Below are 17,602 nucleotides of genomic sequence, written 5' to 3'. Positions count from 1 at the left end.
CAGTGATCCGCTACAACAGTGACCTTGTGCAGAAATACCATCCTTGTTTCTGGATCGACGGGCAGTACCTCTGCTGCTCTCAGACAGCCAAAAATGCCATGGGCTGTCAAATCCTGGAGAATCGCAATGGAAGTGAGAGACCTGCCATTTCTTGCTGGGCTGTATCCTTTCTGCTTTACTTCTGTGACTGACCTACCCTTGCTGTTCCTAAGTTCTTCCCCAGAACGCTTGCTCTCTCATCATCAGTTTCTTATTTTTCAGGCTTAAAACCGGGAAGCTCTCACCGGAAGACCAAAAAGCCTCTTCCTCCAACCCCCGAGGAGGACCAGGTATAGTGGGACCCTCAATTTGGATGCTGGATGAATAGTAAAATAATATTTTGATTCTTGGGCTGAGTTAGAACACTAAAGGTAGAGGACCAGAGATGCACTGCTGTTTGGCAATTTTACTGGGTACTCGGAAGCCCAACAACTGGGAGTATTTCCGGTGCTGAGAAAAGGTATAAGGTGCTCCAGCTGCCATTGGGTGATGTCACACACCTAAAATCTGAGTAATTCCTACCATTTATACAGTAGTTTGTGGTAAATGAAGCACACACATGCCTTGTCTCCTTTGATTCTCCCAATGGTATTTTAAGGGACAGTCAGGTGATGAGGTGGATAGAGCACCGGCCCCGGACTTGGGAATACTCGTCTTTGTGAGTTCAAATCCAGCCTCAGATACTTCCTAGCTGTGTGACCCTGGGACATTCACTTAACCCTATTTGCTTCAGTTTCTTCATTGGTAAAATGAGTTGGAGAAGGAAACAGCAGACCGCTGCAGTATGTCTGCCAGGAAAACTCCAAATGGGGATGTAAAAAATCAGACACAATCAGAAAAGGACCAAACAACAACACCACAAAGAATACTGTGAGGGGAGGGACATAGGCAGTTATCTCTGTTTTATGGAAATGTGAAGCAAAATGGCCCAAGTCAACCAAGACTTTGCAGAGCTGGGACTAAAAGCAAGGCTTCCTTAACCTCTAGTTGAGTATCTGATTTGAGCTAGACAAGAAACAGTCCAGATAGGAAAGGAGAGGAGAGTGGTGCCCCTTTCAGATCCATTACCTATTGTGACTTCTTGCCCCACAGATTCAAAACAAACCACTACCCCCTGAGCCAAGAGGAGAGCCCAGCCCCCCAAATGAACTCAAGAGGGTCGTTGCCCTTTATGACTATACACCAATGAATGCAAATGACCTGCAGTTACAGAAGGGTGAAGAGTATCTTATCCTGGAGGAGAGCGCCTTGCCCTGGTGGAGAGCTCGGGATAAAAATGGGTGAGAGACCATCCCGGAACCATACATACCTGGGCCCTGACATGTACAGTCACACAATCTGACAGTGGAATCCTCCCTCTTTATCATCATGGCTAGAAAGGGTTTTTACCCACCCAACACCAAACCCAGAGCCCCCGACCCAGGCCTCCACCGAGCATCAGACAGGCGGCCTAAGCCTTACTTGAAGTTTGGGGTATTTTTTTTTGGTTTATTTTGAATTTTGGTCTGCTGCTGCAATTTCATTGGCATTGAGAAATAAATGCCTTTGAGTTCCCTATGTCTTCTACCAGTGCGACCGTTCTGCAATTTGTCATCTTTGACAGTTGAATCAGGTCAAGATAAGCCCACAAACATTTTGTAAAAGTACCTACTATGTGCCAGGCACTGTGCTAAGCTCTGGGGATACAAAAAATGGCAAAAAGAGCCCTGTCTTTAAGGAGTTCACATTCTAACGAGAGGGACAGCATGCGAACAACTTTGGACACACAAGCTAGAGATGGGGTAAAGTGGAGGTGATCTCAGAGGCAAGGCACTAGCATTGAGGAGGACCTGGAATGAGCAGGACCATATAGCATTCAAAGGGGGATAATGAAGTAGGAAGTAAGAAACATGGAAAGAGGGCAAAGGGGGCTCTAAAAGCTAAACAGAGGATTTTACATTTGATCCTGGAGGTGATAGGGAGCACCTCCAGTTTATTAAATAAGGGAGTGACACAGTCAGACCTGTAGCAATAACAGCAGACTATTGCAATAGCCCAGGCATGAAGTGATAAGGGCCTGCACCAGGGTGGGGGCAGTGTCAAAGGAGGGAAGGGGTCATATGTGGGAGATGTGGTAAAGATAGAGTCAAGACTTGGATGTGGGGGAAGGGGAAAAGACAGTAAGAGAGCGAGGAGTCGAGGATCATACCGAGATCCAAGTCTGGGTGACCAGGACGATGATAGTACTCTTAACAGTAACAGGGAAGTTAAAAAGAGGGGAAAGATCGCGGAAAAAGATCAGGGGTTCAGTGTAAACATGTTGACGTCTATAGCAGCCCAAGTTGGAAATGTCCAATAGACAACTGCAGATGCTAGGCTGGAGGTCAGCAGAGAGGTGAGGACTGGTGAATAAGGAGCTCTGACAATCATCTGCATAGAGATGATCATTGAATCCATGGAAACGGGAGTGAGAGCATAGAGAGAGAAGGGAATTCATACAAAAGCCTTGGGGGATGCTTCATGGTTAGTGGGTGTTATCTAAGGAAACAGGGCAGCTGAGTGGCACTGCAGTAGATAGAGCTTTGAGCCTGAAGTCAAAAGGACCTGAGTTCAAATTAGGCCTCAGACACTTACTTGCTGTATGACCTTGGGCAAGTCACTAAATCCCATTTGCCTCAATTTCCTGATCTCTAAAATAAGCTGGAGAAGGAAATGGCAAATACTCTAGCATCTCTGCCAAGAAAACCCCAAGTGGAATCACAAAGATGTGCCTGAAAAGATCCTCCAACAACAATGACACCTAGATGAAGATTCAACAAAGGAGAAAATGAGGAGGGATCAGATAGGTAGGAGAAGAACCAAGAAAGAAATATGTCATAAAAAAAAAAAACTAGACAGGAGAGGATAGCAAGGGAAAAAAGTGATCACCAATGTCAAAAGCTGCAGAAAAATCAAAAAGGATGAAGATTGAAAAAAGGTCATTAGGTTTATCAATGAAGAGATCCCCGCTAACTATGGAGAGAGCATTTTCAGTAGAAAAATGAAGTTAGAAGACACACTATAGAGGGTTTAGAAGAGAATAAGGAGAAAGGAAGTGGAGACCTTGAGTATAGATGGCCTTCTCAAGGAGTTTAGCCACAAAAAGGAGAAGAAATATAGCCTTGAAGTTTGAAGTATGGGGTATTTTTTGGGGTTTATTTTGAATTTTGGTCTGACCCTGCAATTTCATTGGCATTAGGAAATAAATACCATTGTGTTCCCTATGTCCTCTACCAGTGCGACCGTTCTGCAATTTGTCATCTTTGACAGTTGAGTCGAGTCAAGATAAGTCCATAAACATTTTGTAAAAGTACCTACTATGTGCCAGGCCCATATATTTTGGTGAATGGTACTGTTTTTTAAATAGAGCTCATATAGAGCTCATTGCTAGGTTTCCCAAAATATAGGTTGCAGAGTTGCTAGCTCCTATCCAAGTGCTCAAAGTAATAAATGTTTATAGATTTGGCTTTATTTGAATTCGTAGAAAATGCAGATGACTCAGAAGGGCTTAGAGGAGTCTAGGAACAGACATAGAAAATACATAAAGCACTCAAGTAAGCCCTAAACGTATCCACATAAGCATGCAGAGAACCTGTGATCGTTCAGAAGCTCTTTGGAAGGCAACAGCATTTTAAGACTGACTGCAGTTACACAGGTTGTCACCTACACTGTCTGAATCTCTAAAATAACAGGGGCAGGGGAAGGGGTAGTACTAGAGGGGACACAGTCCAGATTACTTGCTTTTCTGTGCTGTCACCTTCAGCTCTCCTTCAGTCTTGAGGGCCATGTTGGGGATCCTTCTCTTTCTCCAAGAGGCACAGAGGTATGCCTGTTTACAGACTCTCATCTCCCCTAATAAGTCTGCTCCTTGAACTCAGGGTTTCTTATGAGGGAACTCCCAGGTCTGGTGCTCCCTAAGAAACCTCCCTTCTGGCCAGAAGGCTAAATCCCAAGGTCATGCTGCCTAGGAAATTGAAATTCCCTCTAGGTGGAGAAGACCGCACACAAGCTTCCTGCTCACCTTCAAAACACTTATTTGACGAAGCACCCATTTTCTCTGATCAGGGGAAAAGCCCAAAAGATGAGAGCATCAGAAAGATGCTTATTCCCTCTTTTGATGCTCTTATTCAGAGCCAAACAAGCCTCCATTATAATCCAAAACACATAGAGCCTGGCCCATCTGCCATCAGGATGTTCAGCTCCTGAAGCCAGGGCCACGCATTTAGCTCTCTTCCTCCCTGCAGAGATGGCTCAGGGTGACTCACATCTCTGTCTACTTTGCAGCCGGGAAGGTTACATCCCTAACAACTATGTCACCGAGGCAGAAGACTCCATTGAGATGTATGAGTGAGTATGCACAGGGCCTTTAGCTGTGGTATTTCACAAGGAAGAGGATATCTCCCTTGCTTTCAGTGTGCATTTTAAAATTTCACATGAGTTGGCAATGATAGCTCACTGCCACAAGAACAGGGGTCCACCACAGGACATGAAACTTTTGAAAGGCTGCCAAGTCACGATTGGATTTTTTCCTACTTTCCTTCCTGGCCACAGGAGTGGGTTGTTCCCAAGTCCTTCCTTTCCTGATAGCTCTTCTTCCATCTCTTTAATCCCAGCTTAGGTTTGAGAAAGGGGTGGATGATATCTTCTGTGTACCTCAAAAGCACTCAGTAGCATTTTCCGTGTTGAATATATGAGTGACGGCCAGAGGAACACAGGTGGGCCTGTGATGGCTGTGATACTTCTTCCTGGGTTCAGACCTAGACACGGGTTGCTTCCTATTTCAGGTGGTATTCCAAACATATGACTCGGAGTCAAGCAGAACAACTGCTAAAGCAAGAGGTGAGTGCACTCTAGTGTCTGAATCCCGGAACTCCAAGCAGCATCCTAAGCCATAGATCCGTGTCACCTCCAAGCTGAAAGAGATGAAGTTGCTATCATGTAATGCTTAACTACTTATACTCAAATAGTTGTTATGACAACTGGCAAAAGGGAACTGAAGGTCAGGATGGGAGCTGTTCTTATTCCTCAGTCATCTTGGCTTTTTTTCTCTTCATTCCAGGGTAAAGAAGGTGGTTTCATTGTCAGAGATTCCAGCAAAGCAGGAAAATATACTGTGTCTGTGTTTACCAAATCAGCTGGGTAAGTGACAAGTCTGGAGAATTAGTCAGTCAACAAGCATTTATTAAAGATTTAAGATATGCCAGACACTGTGCTAAGTTCTGGGGATACAGATATCTGAGAATCATCTGCCTACAATGATTGATAATGGAGCCCATAGGACTTGATAAGATCAAGTGAGATAGTATAGAGTGAAAAAGATCAGGGGGCCAAGGACAAAGCCTTGGGGGAGCCACCCATAGTTAGCAAGCCTGACCTAGAGGGAAATTCAGTAAAAGAGACAGAGAAGAAATGATCAAAGAGGAAGGAGGAGAACCAGGAGAGAATGGTCACAACCAGAAAACCTAGAGAGGAGAGTATCAATAAGAAAAAGAGAGTGATCACTAGTGTCAAAAGCTCTATGGAATCAAGAAGGATGAGGACTAAGAAGAAGCCACTGGATTTGGCAACAAAGAGATCAGTGGTGACTGGAGAGCAGTTTTGGTGAACTGAGATAGCTTTCTTAAAGAGTTTAGCTGAGAAGGGGAGGTGAAATCTAGGATGATGGCTAACAGAGAGGGAAGGACCCAGTGCAGATTTTTTGAGGATTAAAAAGATGTGGGCTTGTAGGTTTGCAGGGAAGGTGCCTGAAGACAGAGAGGTGTAGGATGAAGGTATGTGGGAAAGGGGGAGTGACACAGGAGGAAATCGACTGGAGAAGATGAGTTAGAATGAGATCAAGAGGGTTTGCCTTGGCGAGAAGAAAGGCTACCTCATCGTGAGAGACAGGACTGGCCCTCACAACACTTGCACTCTGATCATCCCATCGGGCCACTTTTTCTCTTTCCTCTTTGAGCTTCTCCACTTCATTGATTTGGAGTCTGTAGCTCCTCTCTTTGTCTCCCAAGTTCCTGACTGTGTGCTCATTTCTCCAGGGACCCTCAAGGGGTGATCCGCCATTATGTCGTGTGCTCCACCCCTCAGAGCCAATACTATCTGGCTGAGAGGCACCTCTTCAACACTATTCCCGAACTCATCCATTACCATCAGCACAACTCTGCTGGTGAGTACCAGAGTCCACATAAGAAGGGGTGGTTAAACAGGCAGTTTTTCTTTTTCTTTTTTTTTAAATTAGTACTTTTATTGTGAGCTTAACAGACATAATTGAAAACATTTCAGTATACAAAAGAGAAAAAGAAAGTTTCATATAAAAAACTGAATCTTTGTAGCAAATTATTTCAAGAGTCCTGTGTAAGAAATTGCATCCAAGTTGTTCTTTGAAAGAAGAGCGGGATCGTAAGGGACAATTATAAAGGGCCAATGCATTCCAGACATGATAGTCAGAGGGGCACAGGCAAGAGGCAGAAGATTGAATACTATTTGTGGGGAGCAGTTGGCAGGCTGGTTTGCTTAGAATGAAGAGTTCATGGAGAGTGTAAAATGAAATAAGATGAGAAAAGTAGGCAGAAACCATATTTGTGGAGGACTTTAAATTTCAGGTAGAAGATTTTGTAGTTTGTCCAGGGAGAAATCGAAGACTTTTAAATAGGGAAGAGCCATGGTAAGGCATAGATTTTTGGAATATCAATTTGGTGTCCATAAGGGTAGGCAATGGTATCTTAACTATTCTGTATCTATTACCTATCAACAGGGGGATGTGGAGGATAGGACTAGGGAGCAGGTCGCTCAACTTCAGAGGGAGACACAGAGAGAAAAGTAGGGTTTGGTGGGGCAAATAGTCTGATAGTAAAAAGAAGACTGGACTCTAATCCTAGCCTCTGCTCCTTGACAACTCTTGTCACTTTGATTAAATGATTTTACCTCTGAGGGCCTCAATTTTGTCATTTGCAAGGTGATTGCACTAGATGACTTCTTTGGCTCCTTTCTTTGAGCTCCGAATATTTCATGCTACCTATGTTGTTGTCCACAAAAGTTCTACTATAATGGCTCAATGGGAGAACGGGTAGTTTTTCAATGAAAAAAACCCAAACTATTTGTAATCATATGAAAAAAGGCTCCAAATCATTAATGACTAGAAAAATGCCAATTAAAACAACTTTGAGATGTCATCTTACAGCTATCAGATTGACTCAAAAGATAGATGCCTTTTAATTAGGGAACAGCTAAAGAAGTTGAGATATATGATTGTGATGGAATACCACTATGATATAAGAAATGATGAACCGATTGATTTTAGAAAAAACATGGAAAAATTTAGACCTATGAAGGAAGATGGGATACATTTCCAGAGAAAGAACTGACAAATTGAATATGTATAACATGGTCTTACATACATGTATATGTTTGTATATGTTAGATCTAGGTATGCATATATATTTATATATTCACGTTTGATTGTATCCTGCTCTAGGGCAGATTGGTGAGAGAGGGGAAAAAAAAGAAAGAAAAAGTACACAGCAGAGAACAAAAGAAAACTTGGAAGGCAGCACAGAAAAGCTGGATAGCTTTAAAAACAATGTGTAGTATTTATTACATAGGTTTTCCAAAAAAATATAAACAGTTTGAAATGGAGACTTATCATTTTATACTGAATCCTCTAAGTTCTGCTGTGTACATGAACATGTTCTTTTTTCTCATTTTGTATTTAAGCTTAAAATGAATAAATTTTTTAAAAGAAAAAGAATACACTGACACAGCATAACAAAACTGAGGGTCTGTGGAATCCAAGTCTGTGAACTAGGATGGGGAAAGAAATGAATTCTTGATTTTCACTAGCCTCCCATGAGATTTACCATATCTTTCAATGATGAATAAAGACAACAAGCATGATTATGAGCAGGATTCCCAAGTTTCACCAGCCTACCAGAGGGGAAGCCACAACACAGAGAAGTCTAAGAACTCCCCTGCCATAAATTGTCTCATTTGAGCCACACGATAACTCTGTGAGAGGGGTACTGGAATAGGTATGATTCTACTCAGTTTACAGAAGATAAAACTAAGGCTCAGAGAGGTTAACTGGGATATGCCCATACTATCAGAAACAGAAGGGTCCAAGTCAGTCCCTTTACCCATAATGCCAATGTTAGTCCTCAATGTAAGCCATCACCCTTCCCTCATGGAGCTGGTATTCGAAAAGGAAATAAGAAAACAGTATGTGAGAAAAATGTGCTAGCTTGTGTGGTCTGGGCTCTAAGTGCAGGAAAAGTTTGCAGAAGGGGACATCAATCAATCATTTGGAGTTAAAGCCTAAATAATAGCTATAATAATGGCTAACATTTATAGCACACCCATGTGCCATGCAGTGTGCTAAGCACTTTATAAATCGTACTTCATTTGTTCTTCACATTCCTGGGGAGGAGGTGCTGTGATTATCCTCATTTTACAGATGAGGAAAGGGAGGCAAATAAAGACTAAGTGACTTGCTTGTGGTCACACAGCTAGTAAATGTCTGAGGCTAGATTTGATCTTCTTGATCCCAGGCCCACCTCACTGTCTAAGGATGTCAGCTAGGTTTGAACTCTAGGAGTATATTACTAATAAGGACCATCTTTTCTCTCTTCCATGAAAATACCTTTTGAGAGGAGAAAGAGGGAGAAGCTGATGGGGACGGAGGGGGGCTGGCACGGAGACCTGACAATCAATCCCGTGACGCTGCAGGAAATGTGGGATTATAGAGGTCAACTGGAACAAGGCAGTTCTGTGTATAAGCCTTCAGCTTCTCCTGCCCAATTATGGCCAGCTGGGCACTGGCAGAATGATATGCTGAGTTAGGCAGATGGAACCCACTGTTGTGTATTTCAGGACTCATCTCGAGACTCAAGTATCCAGTTTCTCAACAAAACAAGAATGCTCCCTCCACGGCAGGGCTGGGCTATGGTAATGACTACTTCTTTCTCGACCTGAATCTAGTGCCTCCCCCCATCCCATCCTCACCTTCCACCTCTCAAGAACTGCAGGAGCAAGCAGGAAGGGGGTCAAGCCTGAGTTTCCCCATAGTGAGCCTTGGTGCAACACCTGCTTCCAGGAGAACCGAGCAGGCTCGTAGCTTTCTTTCTATGATTCCCTTGGGCTTTGGTCTCCACTAAGAAAAACAAGGGCTGCAGAACTAAAGGCTTCCAAGGCTCAAAAGGCCCTTGAAGGGGTCATCTATACTATCTCTTTTCTTTTAGGCAGTGCTATTTCCAAAGTTTTAAGATCTCAGAGCCCCAGGGGCGGAACCCCAGAACAGTCCTATGAGGAAAGATGCACTGGTGCTCCTGAGCTCATATCCCATTCTTCCCCTGAGAAAAGTCCCTCCCCTACAGTCTGATTCCTATCCCATGGAATTACATAGAGGCTGCTATTTGTTATAGGGTCATGGGAGATTGATCCAAGGGACCTGACATTCTTGAAGGAGCTGGGGACTGGACAGTTTGGGGTGGTGAAGTATGGGAAATGGAGAGGCCAATATGACGTGGCCATCAAGATGATCAGAGAAGGCTCCATGTCAGAGGATGAGTTCATTGAGGAGGCCAAAGTCATGATGTGAGTTACTACCCAAACTCTCCATCCTACCTTTGGTGTCTATATCAGCAGGCACGCTACACTGTGATGTGAGTGTGCCGTACATTGTGTGAAACTTCCAAGGTCTGGACCAGAACTTGGGGTCACGCTGTGACGAGTGGGAGGCTCAGTCTCTAGTTAGCTATTTCTTGAGAACAGTGTTGATCTTGGGGGCATCCTACCTCCAGCAGCATTAATAACACTAATTAAATTAAATGATGCTGCCATGTCCCGTCTCGGTTTCAATGTCCCTTCCGTGGCTTGATCGCAATAGAGTAAAGCCAGTTCTCCCGAGTAGGTAGTCTCTGTGACCATCCTGTGCTAGATTTGCTCCTCTGCTCTATTATTTTAAGTCTCCACTTAGTGCCAGTTTTGAAGTATCGGAACACAGCCAGGAGTCGGAAGGAAGAGGGATGGAGAAAGGCAATATAGTCACCAGGGTCACTTGTTCTGGTGCTGCTTCTTGACTACTTCATCAGACCTTGTCTTTCCCAGCCTTTCCTTGACTGCTCTGTGGAGCAACAGGGGAGGCTGGATCTATTACCTATCCTGTAGGAACCTGTCACATGAGAAACTGGTCCAGTTATATGGGGTCTGCACCAAGCAGCGTCCCATCTTCATCATCACTGAGTACATGGCCAATGGCTGCCTCCTGAACTACCTGAGGGAAATGAGGCACCGCGTCCAGACCCAACAGTTGCTGGAGATGTGCAGGGACGTCTGTGAGGCTATGGACTACCTGGAATCTAAGCAGTTCCTTCACCGAGATCTAGTAGGACCTTGGGGGATCGTGTGCCTGCAAAGGAGGCAGGGTGGGGGAGAGTGTGGGGAGAGCCTCACAATTAAGCCTACACGGAGCAGCACAGATTCATGGCAACCTCTGCCTGGCATTATAACTGGGGAAGAATACTGGGGTAAGCCTCCTGATGTAGTACAGATGGGATGGTAGAGGTGAAAGGGTTCCAGAGAGCTGGGGCCTATGTTAAGAGCAGATGGCTGCTATCAAAGCGGGACAGAATACAGGTGGCAGAAGATACCCCAGGGAGAGATTTAGGAGATGGAAATGAGCTTGGTCATCCTGTGTCATTTTCCCAGTTTCGCTCTGAGTGTGAATACTGTTCATTTGTCTTGGCCTCAGTGGCAACAGGTCAGCTGTATTTTCATATTCTCAGTGTCTGGGAAAGCATGAAGACTCAGGAGTACCTCCAACTGGTGCAGTTGCCCCTCCATCTAGGGGCATCTCTGCTTGGCCCTGCCCAGACTAACTCCCAAATTGCCTTAAACCCACAAACTAGCCCCTATTGCGTTCTAGTTTCATATCTCCCTAGAAGAATGGATTCCATAATAACTGCATATGTGAAGGAAATCCAACTGCATTTGTATTCTCAAGGATTTCATTCATTATCTCTGTATTCAGGTGTTTCTGTGAAGTAGAATCAGAGCTAGGCTCATAATCAACAAGCATTTTAAAAATCCCTACTGTGTGTCAAGCACTGTGCTAAATACTGGGGATGCGAAAAAAGTTAAAACATAATCCCATTGGATTTAGAGAGGCTTCTCACGTGCAAGAAACAAAACACATCTTACTGACGTCAACAACAAATGAACAAACACTTCTGAAGTGCTCCCAAGGATTCCACTGGGAGATTCCAGTGATTTGCAAGGAAATATGGCCTCACTGGCACCTCTTCCTCCACAGGCCGCTCGAAACTGTTTGGTCAATGACCAAGGGGTTGTCAAAGTATCAGACTTCGGTCTCTCCAGGTCAGTGTGCCTCCTCATCCTTTCCCTTTTCTTCACCTTGAAAAACAGAAATGTTCTATGGCTTTTTCATCTTCTCTCCATCTTGCTGCTCAGTCTGGTATTTCTCAGTGGCTTCCTGCTCTTCGCTCTGTGTTACCGGAAGCATTTTTTTCCCTCTCGCCCATGTCTCTGTCTTCTCTACCTCAATTCTTTCGTTATCTTCTCTTCCCCTCATATTTTTGCTATCTTTACTGCTTACGTTCTTCCTAATCACTCTGGTAATTTTCACCACCAACTAGAAAAGGTAGTTCTGGGGATCTCCCTACAGTGTGATGTTTAAGCCAACCCAGAACGCATCATCAGCTATGGAAAGAAAGAAGAAAACAGACTGCTATGCACAGTATTGTCTAGTGACCGGGTCTCAGTTTCTGTCCTGCTTTGAATAGAACCTGAACCTGAATATCTTTTGCTTAATTTATTCCAGAAGAGACTGGTTGGACAATGAGACACGTGGCTGACCCTACATTTGTCTTGGTTTTTTGCCTCTGTCCAGAGGTCTAGGCAGATCCCAAGATAAGCATCAACAATTTGATCTAAATCTCTCGTAGATATGTCTTGGATGATGAATATACCAGCTCGGCGGGATCCAAATTTCCAGTTCGGTGGTCTCCACCCGAAGTCCTCATGTATAGCAAGTTCAGTAGCAAATCTGACATCTGGGCTTTTGGTGAGTAGACAAGGTAGTTTAGAGGAATAAGTGGGAGAAGCTCAGTCACCATTTCCAAAGTGCTTTAAGGGCTCCAAAGGTCTTTCCCTGGAAATGAGGTGAGTACTATACATATCATGAGCTTCATTTTACAAGTGAGGAAACTGGAGCTGAGAGATTAGTTTGTCCATGAACATACAACTGATAAGTGTAAGAGGAAAGATTCAACTCCAGGTTTCTCCTCCACTATGTCAACTTCACTATACCACATCACCATGGAAGGTACCACCTACTTTGTGCTACACTCCAAGGGGCTGGTGTCTTTATTATCTAGAATTATATTAAGAGGTTTGTAGAACACACAATTGTATCAAGTATGGCATCATCTTCAGAGACCAGAGAATAAGTGTAGGTATCTATGATGTTGCTCAGTAATTTCAGTCACGTCTGATTTGGTGACCCATTTGGGGATTTCTTGGCAAAGATACTGGAGAGGTTTGCCATCTCCTTTTCCAGCTCATTTTACAGAGGAGCAAACTGAGGCAAATAGGGTGAAGGAATTTGCCCAGGGTCACATAGCTAGTCAGTATCTGAGACGACATTTGAACTCAGGAAGTTGAATCTTTCTCCAGTCCTGGTGCTCTATCTACTAGGTCATCTAGCTGCCCACATGTATGTGTGTATATAGTTAATTTTGGTTTTCTTTTCTTTTTTTTGCCTCATAGGGGTTTTGATGTGGGAGATTTACTCTCTGGGAAAGATGCCGTATGAGAGATTTAGTAACAGTGAAACAGCAGAACACATTGCCAAAGGCCTCCGGCTCTATCGGCCTCAGCTAGCTTCAGAACGAGTGTATGCCATCATGTACAGCTGCTGGCATGAGGTGAGCCTTCTTCCCCTATAAGCACAAATAGTCTTCCTGGGACATTGACAAGGGCCATCTCCTACTTTCCAAGACAGAAGACCTGGCCGCAGACTGCCTGCTGCACAGATCTCTTTTTCCCCCTTAGTAATTCCCAGAGAACCTAGGGCTACCTCAAGGTTTCTAGAGTGAGTTGAAATGCCATACAAGTAACTGCCAGGCAGCCAAATACCCACGGAAGGCCTGTATCCCTTCTCATCTCATTTGTAGAAAGCAGTCCAAAGTTCAATGCTTATTCCTGTCTGTGACCCTAAATGAAGGCGCCAGGACCATAAGACCTGAAAACAAACCATTTTCAAATTACCTCATTCTTTAAAAAAAAACATTGTTTAGTTCAAACAGGCAAACAGGGAACCTTCACACTTCTCATTAAATCCTTCACTACTCCCTTCTAAAGGTACCATCATAACCACTTTCCAGCCCTTGGCAACCTAAATTAATGTCTTGGGGTACGTTTAGGCCCTCCTGCCCTTGGCACTTCGCCTTTCTCCAGGAGAACATTGGCACAGAAATGTTGAATTCTGGGGGCTTGGGGAGAGTGGAGTCTGAACAGAGTTTCCATGCTACTATCCTTTCCCTTGACCGATGGCATAGGGCACAAGAAAGGCAGGTTATGTGGCACAAGAGGGGACTTGTTGCTTGTACACTGCTCTGATGCACTTCCACAGAACACAAAGAAAACTGTGTTTTCTGGCCAAGAGGTCCATGATTTCTGCCCCCTCCCAACAATATTCTTTCTTTTTGAGTCCAGAAGGCAGATGAACGCCCCACTTTCAGATTTCTTCTGAGCAACATTCTGGATGTTATGGATGAAGAATCCTGAGCCGTTCAGCCCACTTCTCTGGTCCTTCCGTCTCCACTCCTCGCTCCATTTGCTCACTCACTTTTCTCTGAAGAAATTCAAGGCTTCCAGCGCCTGGGTGGGAAAGGGAAGGGAAGGGGAGGGCAAGAGAAAAGGAAGGGGATGGGAGCAGGGGAGAAAACCTTTACACTCCTCCTGCACTCCTTAAATGTGGCACTGTACATCTAAGAATGGCTCACACCTTTGATCCCCAGGGACTTTCTCTGGCCCGAGCAAAAGCTGAGGAATAGTAGCTTCATTCTTCAGAATACGCTGTTGCTCCAGGAGAGAAAAATTCCTCCTAGCAGTTAAGAACAAATTGTAGGATGTATGTGTGTGGATGTGTGTGCATATGAGCAAATAAACCCTTTGGGTGGCCTCCATGTGACTGTGATAATGTGACTGTGATAAGAGGTACTTATAACAACAGGCCTGGTTAGGGGACTGTGTCTCCATTATCTTTTATCATTACACAGCCTCCCTTTAGATGTCACTGCCTTCACAAAAGCAGGGTTTTATCTGCGTCAGGCTCAATTTCATTCAATCCAAAAAGTATATTCACACTAGTGGGGTATGCCTTTGCATTATTAGCTATCTATTAGCACTAGGCTAATAGAAAAAACAGGCTCTGGAGTTAGGAAATGCTTGTCTTCCTCACTTCAAATCTAGCCTCAGACAGGTACCTACTTACTAGCTTTGTGACCCTGGAAAAGTCACTTCACCCTGCTTGCCTCAGTCTCCTCATCTCTAAAGTGAGCAGGAGAAGGAAATGGCAAAACCACTCCAGTACCACTGCCAAGAAAACCCCCAAATGGGGACAGAGAAGCAGGAAGGACTGACCAACAATGGGAGAAAAACAAACCGGGGCTAGTTTAAGGAGTTTAAGTTCTACTGGGAGAAAGTGAGTTGACACAAAGTAATTTGGTCCGAACCTGTGATTTCCATTGGTGGAGGGAACTGGTTTGTCAGCTCAGTCCACTGATAGAGCTCACTAAGTGTTTCCAAGTTTTGGCTTAGAGAGAGGACTGAGGCCCTCAAAGTGAATATTAAGTAATGGCTTGCCTCTCTTCCTGCTGCAAGTAAGATTAAACTGCAAGATTTCCAAGCCAGTGCTTCCTTACTCCAAGGTCAGTCCCCTAGCAGCCACACTATACATATCATACACTGCTTCCCATATGTAAGTGGATACCCAGCAAATACAAAACAGCCCCACATCTACTTTGAGACAGCCCTAATGGTCAGATCTATCTCTGCACAACTAAAAGCTAATATTCCTAGTTTCAGTCTAATTTAACAAACATTCATTAAAGCCCTACTCTTTACCAAGCACTTTGCTAAATACTGGTAGTAAGAGAAAATTTTAAAAGCCCCTGCCTTCTGACAGCTTACATTCTACAGAGCTCAGCACCCCAGAAAATGTCTGCTATGCTTCTAAAACTATGGGCTCAGCCTCTCTCTTGATCCCTTGACGAGCCCAGGCTGACCTGATTCATTCAACAAGCAGGCCCAAAGGCTGGTTGAGAGCCAGATTGTCCCCAGAGGTTGAGTTCCACAGAGCTGAACAAGCCAAGCTCAGCACAGGTATCTCCCTCGCCGGATTACTGTGAGCAAGCTGCTTTTTCAGCCTTAATATGAACGTCTGTGATGGGGGAATTAAGACTTAAAAGTTCCTAAGGTGTGGGTCCTCAGACGTTACAGGGAAGGGGGAGGAGAGAAATGGATAATTTGCATTTGATCAACAATTCAGAGCTGAACAGACCTTAGAGGCCAATGAAAATAATCTTTTCATGATACAAATGTGGAAACTGAGACAGAGGGAAACTAAGGAAATTGTGCAGGCTCAGTCAGCCAGTATATCAGCATGTACTTGTCTGGTGGGCACTGCGCTAAGCAGAGGCAATACAGAGAGGCAAAACCACATTGCAGACTCAACTTTCAAGGACAGCCCATTCTAATGGAGGACAAAACATACCACTGACTATGTACGTGTAAGATATATGCAGGACAAATAGAAGGTCACAATTCATAAGTCTGTGAGGCAGGATTTGAAATCAGATCTTTATTACTTCAAGTTTAAGGTCCTCTCCACTAAACCATGAAGCCTCTTAGCCATCTTTTTATCCCCTGTGACTCCTCATCAACATCTGATTTTCAGTGAAAGCCTTCTGAAAACCAGAGAATATTTCTCAGTGTAGGATAAGCCCAATGTATATCAATACTGGGATGTGACAACCTGGTAATGTGATTGATCTTGCACTGGCCTGAGATATGTGAGGGGCACCCTGAGAAAACCAGATCCAGTCTGTGGGTCCACTTCCTTTGCTCTCACTCTTTTCTGAAGCCCCTCCAGTCTGGCTTCTGACCTCATCATTCCACTGAAAGTATTCTCTCCAAAATGTCCAGTGATCTCTTGATTGCCAAATGTAATTCATGCTTCTCTACCTAGCTGACTAACAACATTTTTTTCAGTCTCCTTTGCTGAATCTTCATCTAATGCCAAAATTCTCCCCTGGTCCCTCTTCTGTTCTCTTTACTCTTTCATTTGGTGATCTCCCCAGCTCTCAGGGAAAAAAGTCATCTCTATAAAAAGGATGCTCAGATCTATTTATTAAGCCCTAACTTACCTCCCATCCTCCTCCAGTCGCACATCACCTACTGCATTTTGGACACCTTACACTCAGTATGTCCAAAACAAAACTCACCTTCCCTCCCAAATCATCCCCTTTTCCCAGCATCTCTATTATTGTCAAGGGCAGCATCATTCTCTCAGTAATCCAGGCGTGCAACTTCACTGTCATTATCCACTCACATTCGCCACTCCGGGACTCCCTTCTATCCAATCCTCACAATCCCCAGGCAATGGGCTACTGTCTATATGTATCTTTCTCTCCTCTCACACTGTCCCCACCCTGTGGCAGACCCTCATCACATCACACCTAGACTAGGCAATAGCTGCTGGGGGAGAGGAGGGAGCTGCCTGCTGCCAGGCTCTCTCCACTCCAATCCATCTGCCCCTCAGTCATCAAAGTGACCTTCCTAAAGCCCAAGTCTGACCATGTCATCTCCCCACTGCCTCCTTCACATATTCAATAAACTCCAATGGTTCTTTATTACTTCCAGAATCAAATGTAAAATCCTCCCATTGTCTTTTTTATTTTGCTGAGGCAACTGGGTTTAAGTGTCTTGCCCAGGGTCACCCAACCAGGGTTAAGTATCTGAGGCCAGATTTGAAATCGGGTCCTTCTGGCTTCAGGGCTGGTGCTCTATCCGTTACACCAACTAGCTGCCCCCCCCCCATTGTCTTTTAAAGTCCTTCACAGCCTGGGCCTTTCCTACCTTTCCAGTCTTTTTCTAACTTCCTCCCCTCTCCATATTCTACAATCCAACCACACTATACTACTTATAGGCCCATCTCTGGGCCTTTGCAGTAGCTATTCCCTAAGCCTAGAATGCTTTTCCTTCTCACCTCTACCTCCCAGCATCTTCCAAGTCTCAGCTAAAATCTCAAATTTTTTTGTCAAAACAATCATATTTACAAAAACTGCACAAAAGCAAATTTTTTCCTCCCCTCCTAATTTAAGAGGTCTTTTTTAGAACAAATCACTGCTATGCCTTCCCTCTGAGATGATCTCCCATTTACATCATCCCCAGAGAGAAGGGCTATTGGGCTAGAATTATATCTAGGTGCTTCCTTAAATGTCAGTCTAGGGATAATGCTTTCAGGTTCAAGTTA

At 44.3% G+C, this 17,602-nt stretch overlaps 1 protein-coding gene across 1 annotated transcript in view; it reads left to right on the top strand.

The window, feature by feature from the left end:
* Positions 1-14,252, top strand: part of BTK (Bruton tyrosine kinase) — a 33,689-nt gene extending 19,437 nt beyond the window's left edge. Inside the window, exons 6-19 of the mRNA XM_051968137.1 lie at positions 4-132; positions 262-329; positions 1,132-1,319; positions 4,342-4,404; positions 4,842-4,896; positions 5,117-5,196; positions 6,090-6,217; positions 8,917-8,991; positions 9,468-9,639; positions 10,213-10,429; positions 11,357-11,421; positions 12,009-12,127; positions 12,832-12,989; positions 13,780-14,252. Of these exons, the coding sequence (XP_051824097.1) occupies positions 4-132; positions 262-329; positions 1,132-1,319; positions 4,342-4,404; positions 4,842-4,896; positions 5,117-5,196; positions 6,090-6,217; positions 8,917-8,991; positions 9,468-9,639; positions 10,213-10,429; positions 11,357-11,421; positions 12,009-12,127; positions 12,832-12,989; positions 13,780-13,851 (1,589 nt within the window). The 3' untranslated portion in view covers positions 13,852-14,252. The remainder of the gene's footprint in view (positions 1-3; positions 133-261; positions 330-1,131; positions 1,320-4,341; positions 4,405-4,841; positions 4,897-5,116; positions 5,197-6,089; positions 6,218-8,916; positions 8,992-9,467; positions 9,640-10,212; positions 10,430-11,356; positions 11,422-12,008; positions 12,128-12,831; positions 12,990-13,779) is intronic.
* Positions 14,253-17,602: the final 3,350 nt, after the last annotated feature.

This window comes from Antechinus flavipes, chromosome X (genome assembly GCF_016432865.1).
Source record: "Antechinus flavipes isolate AdamAnt ecotype Samford, QLD, Australia chromosome X, AdamAnt_v2, whole genome shotgun sequence".
Classification (NCBI taxonomy): Eukaryota; Metazoa; Chordata; class Mammalia; order Dasyuromorphia; family Dasyuridae; genus Antechinus; species Antechinus flavipes.
Note: the sequence above shows the minus strand (reverse complement) of the source record. Positions and strands in the feature narration are given on the sequence as shown.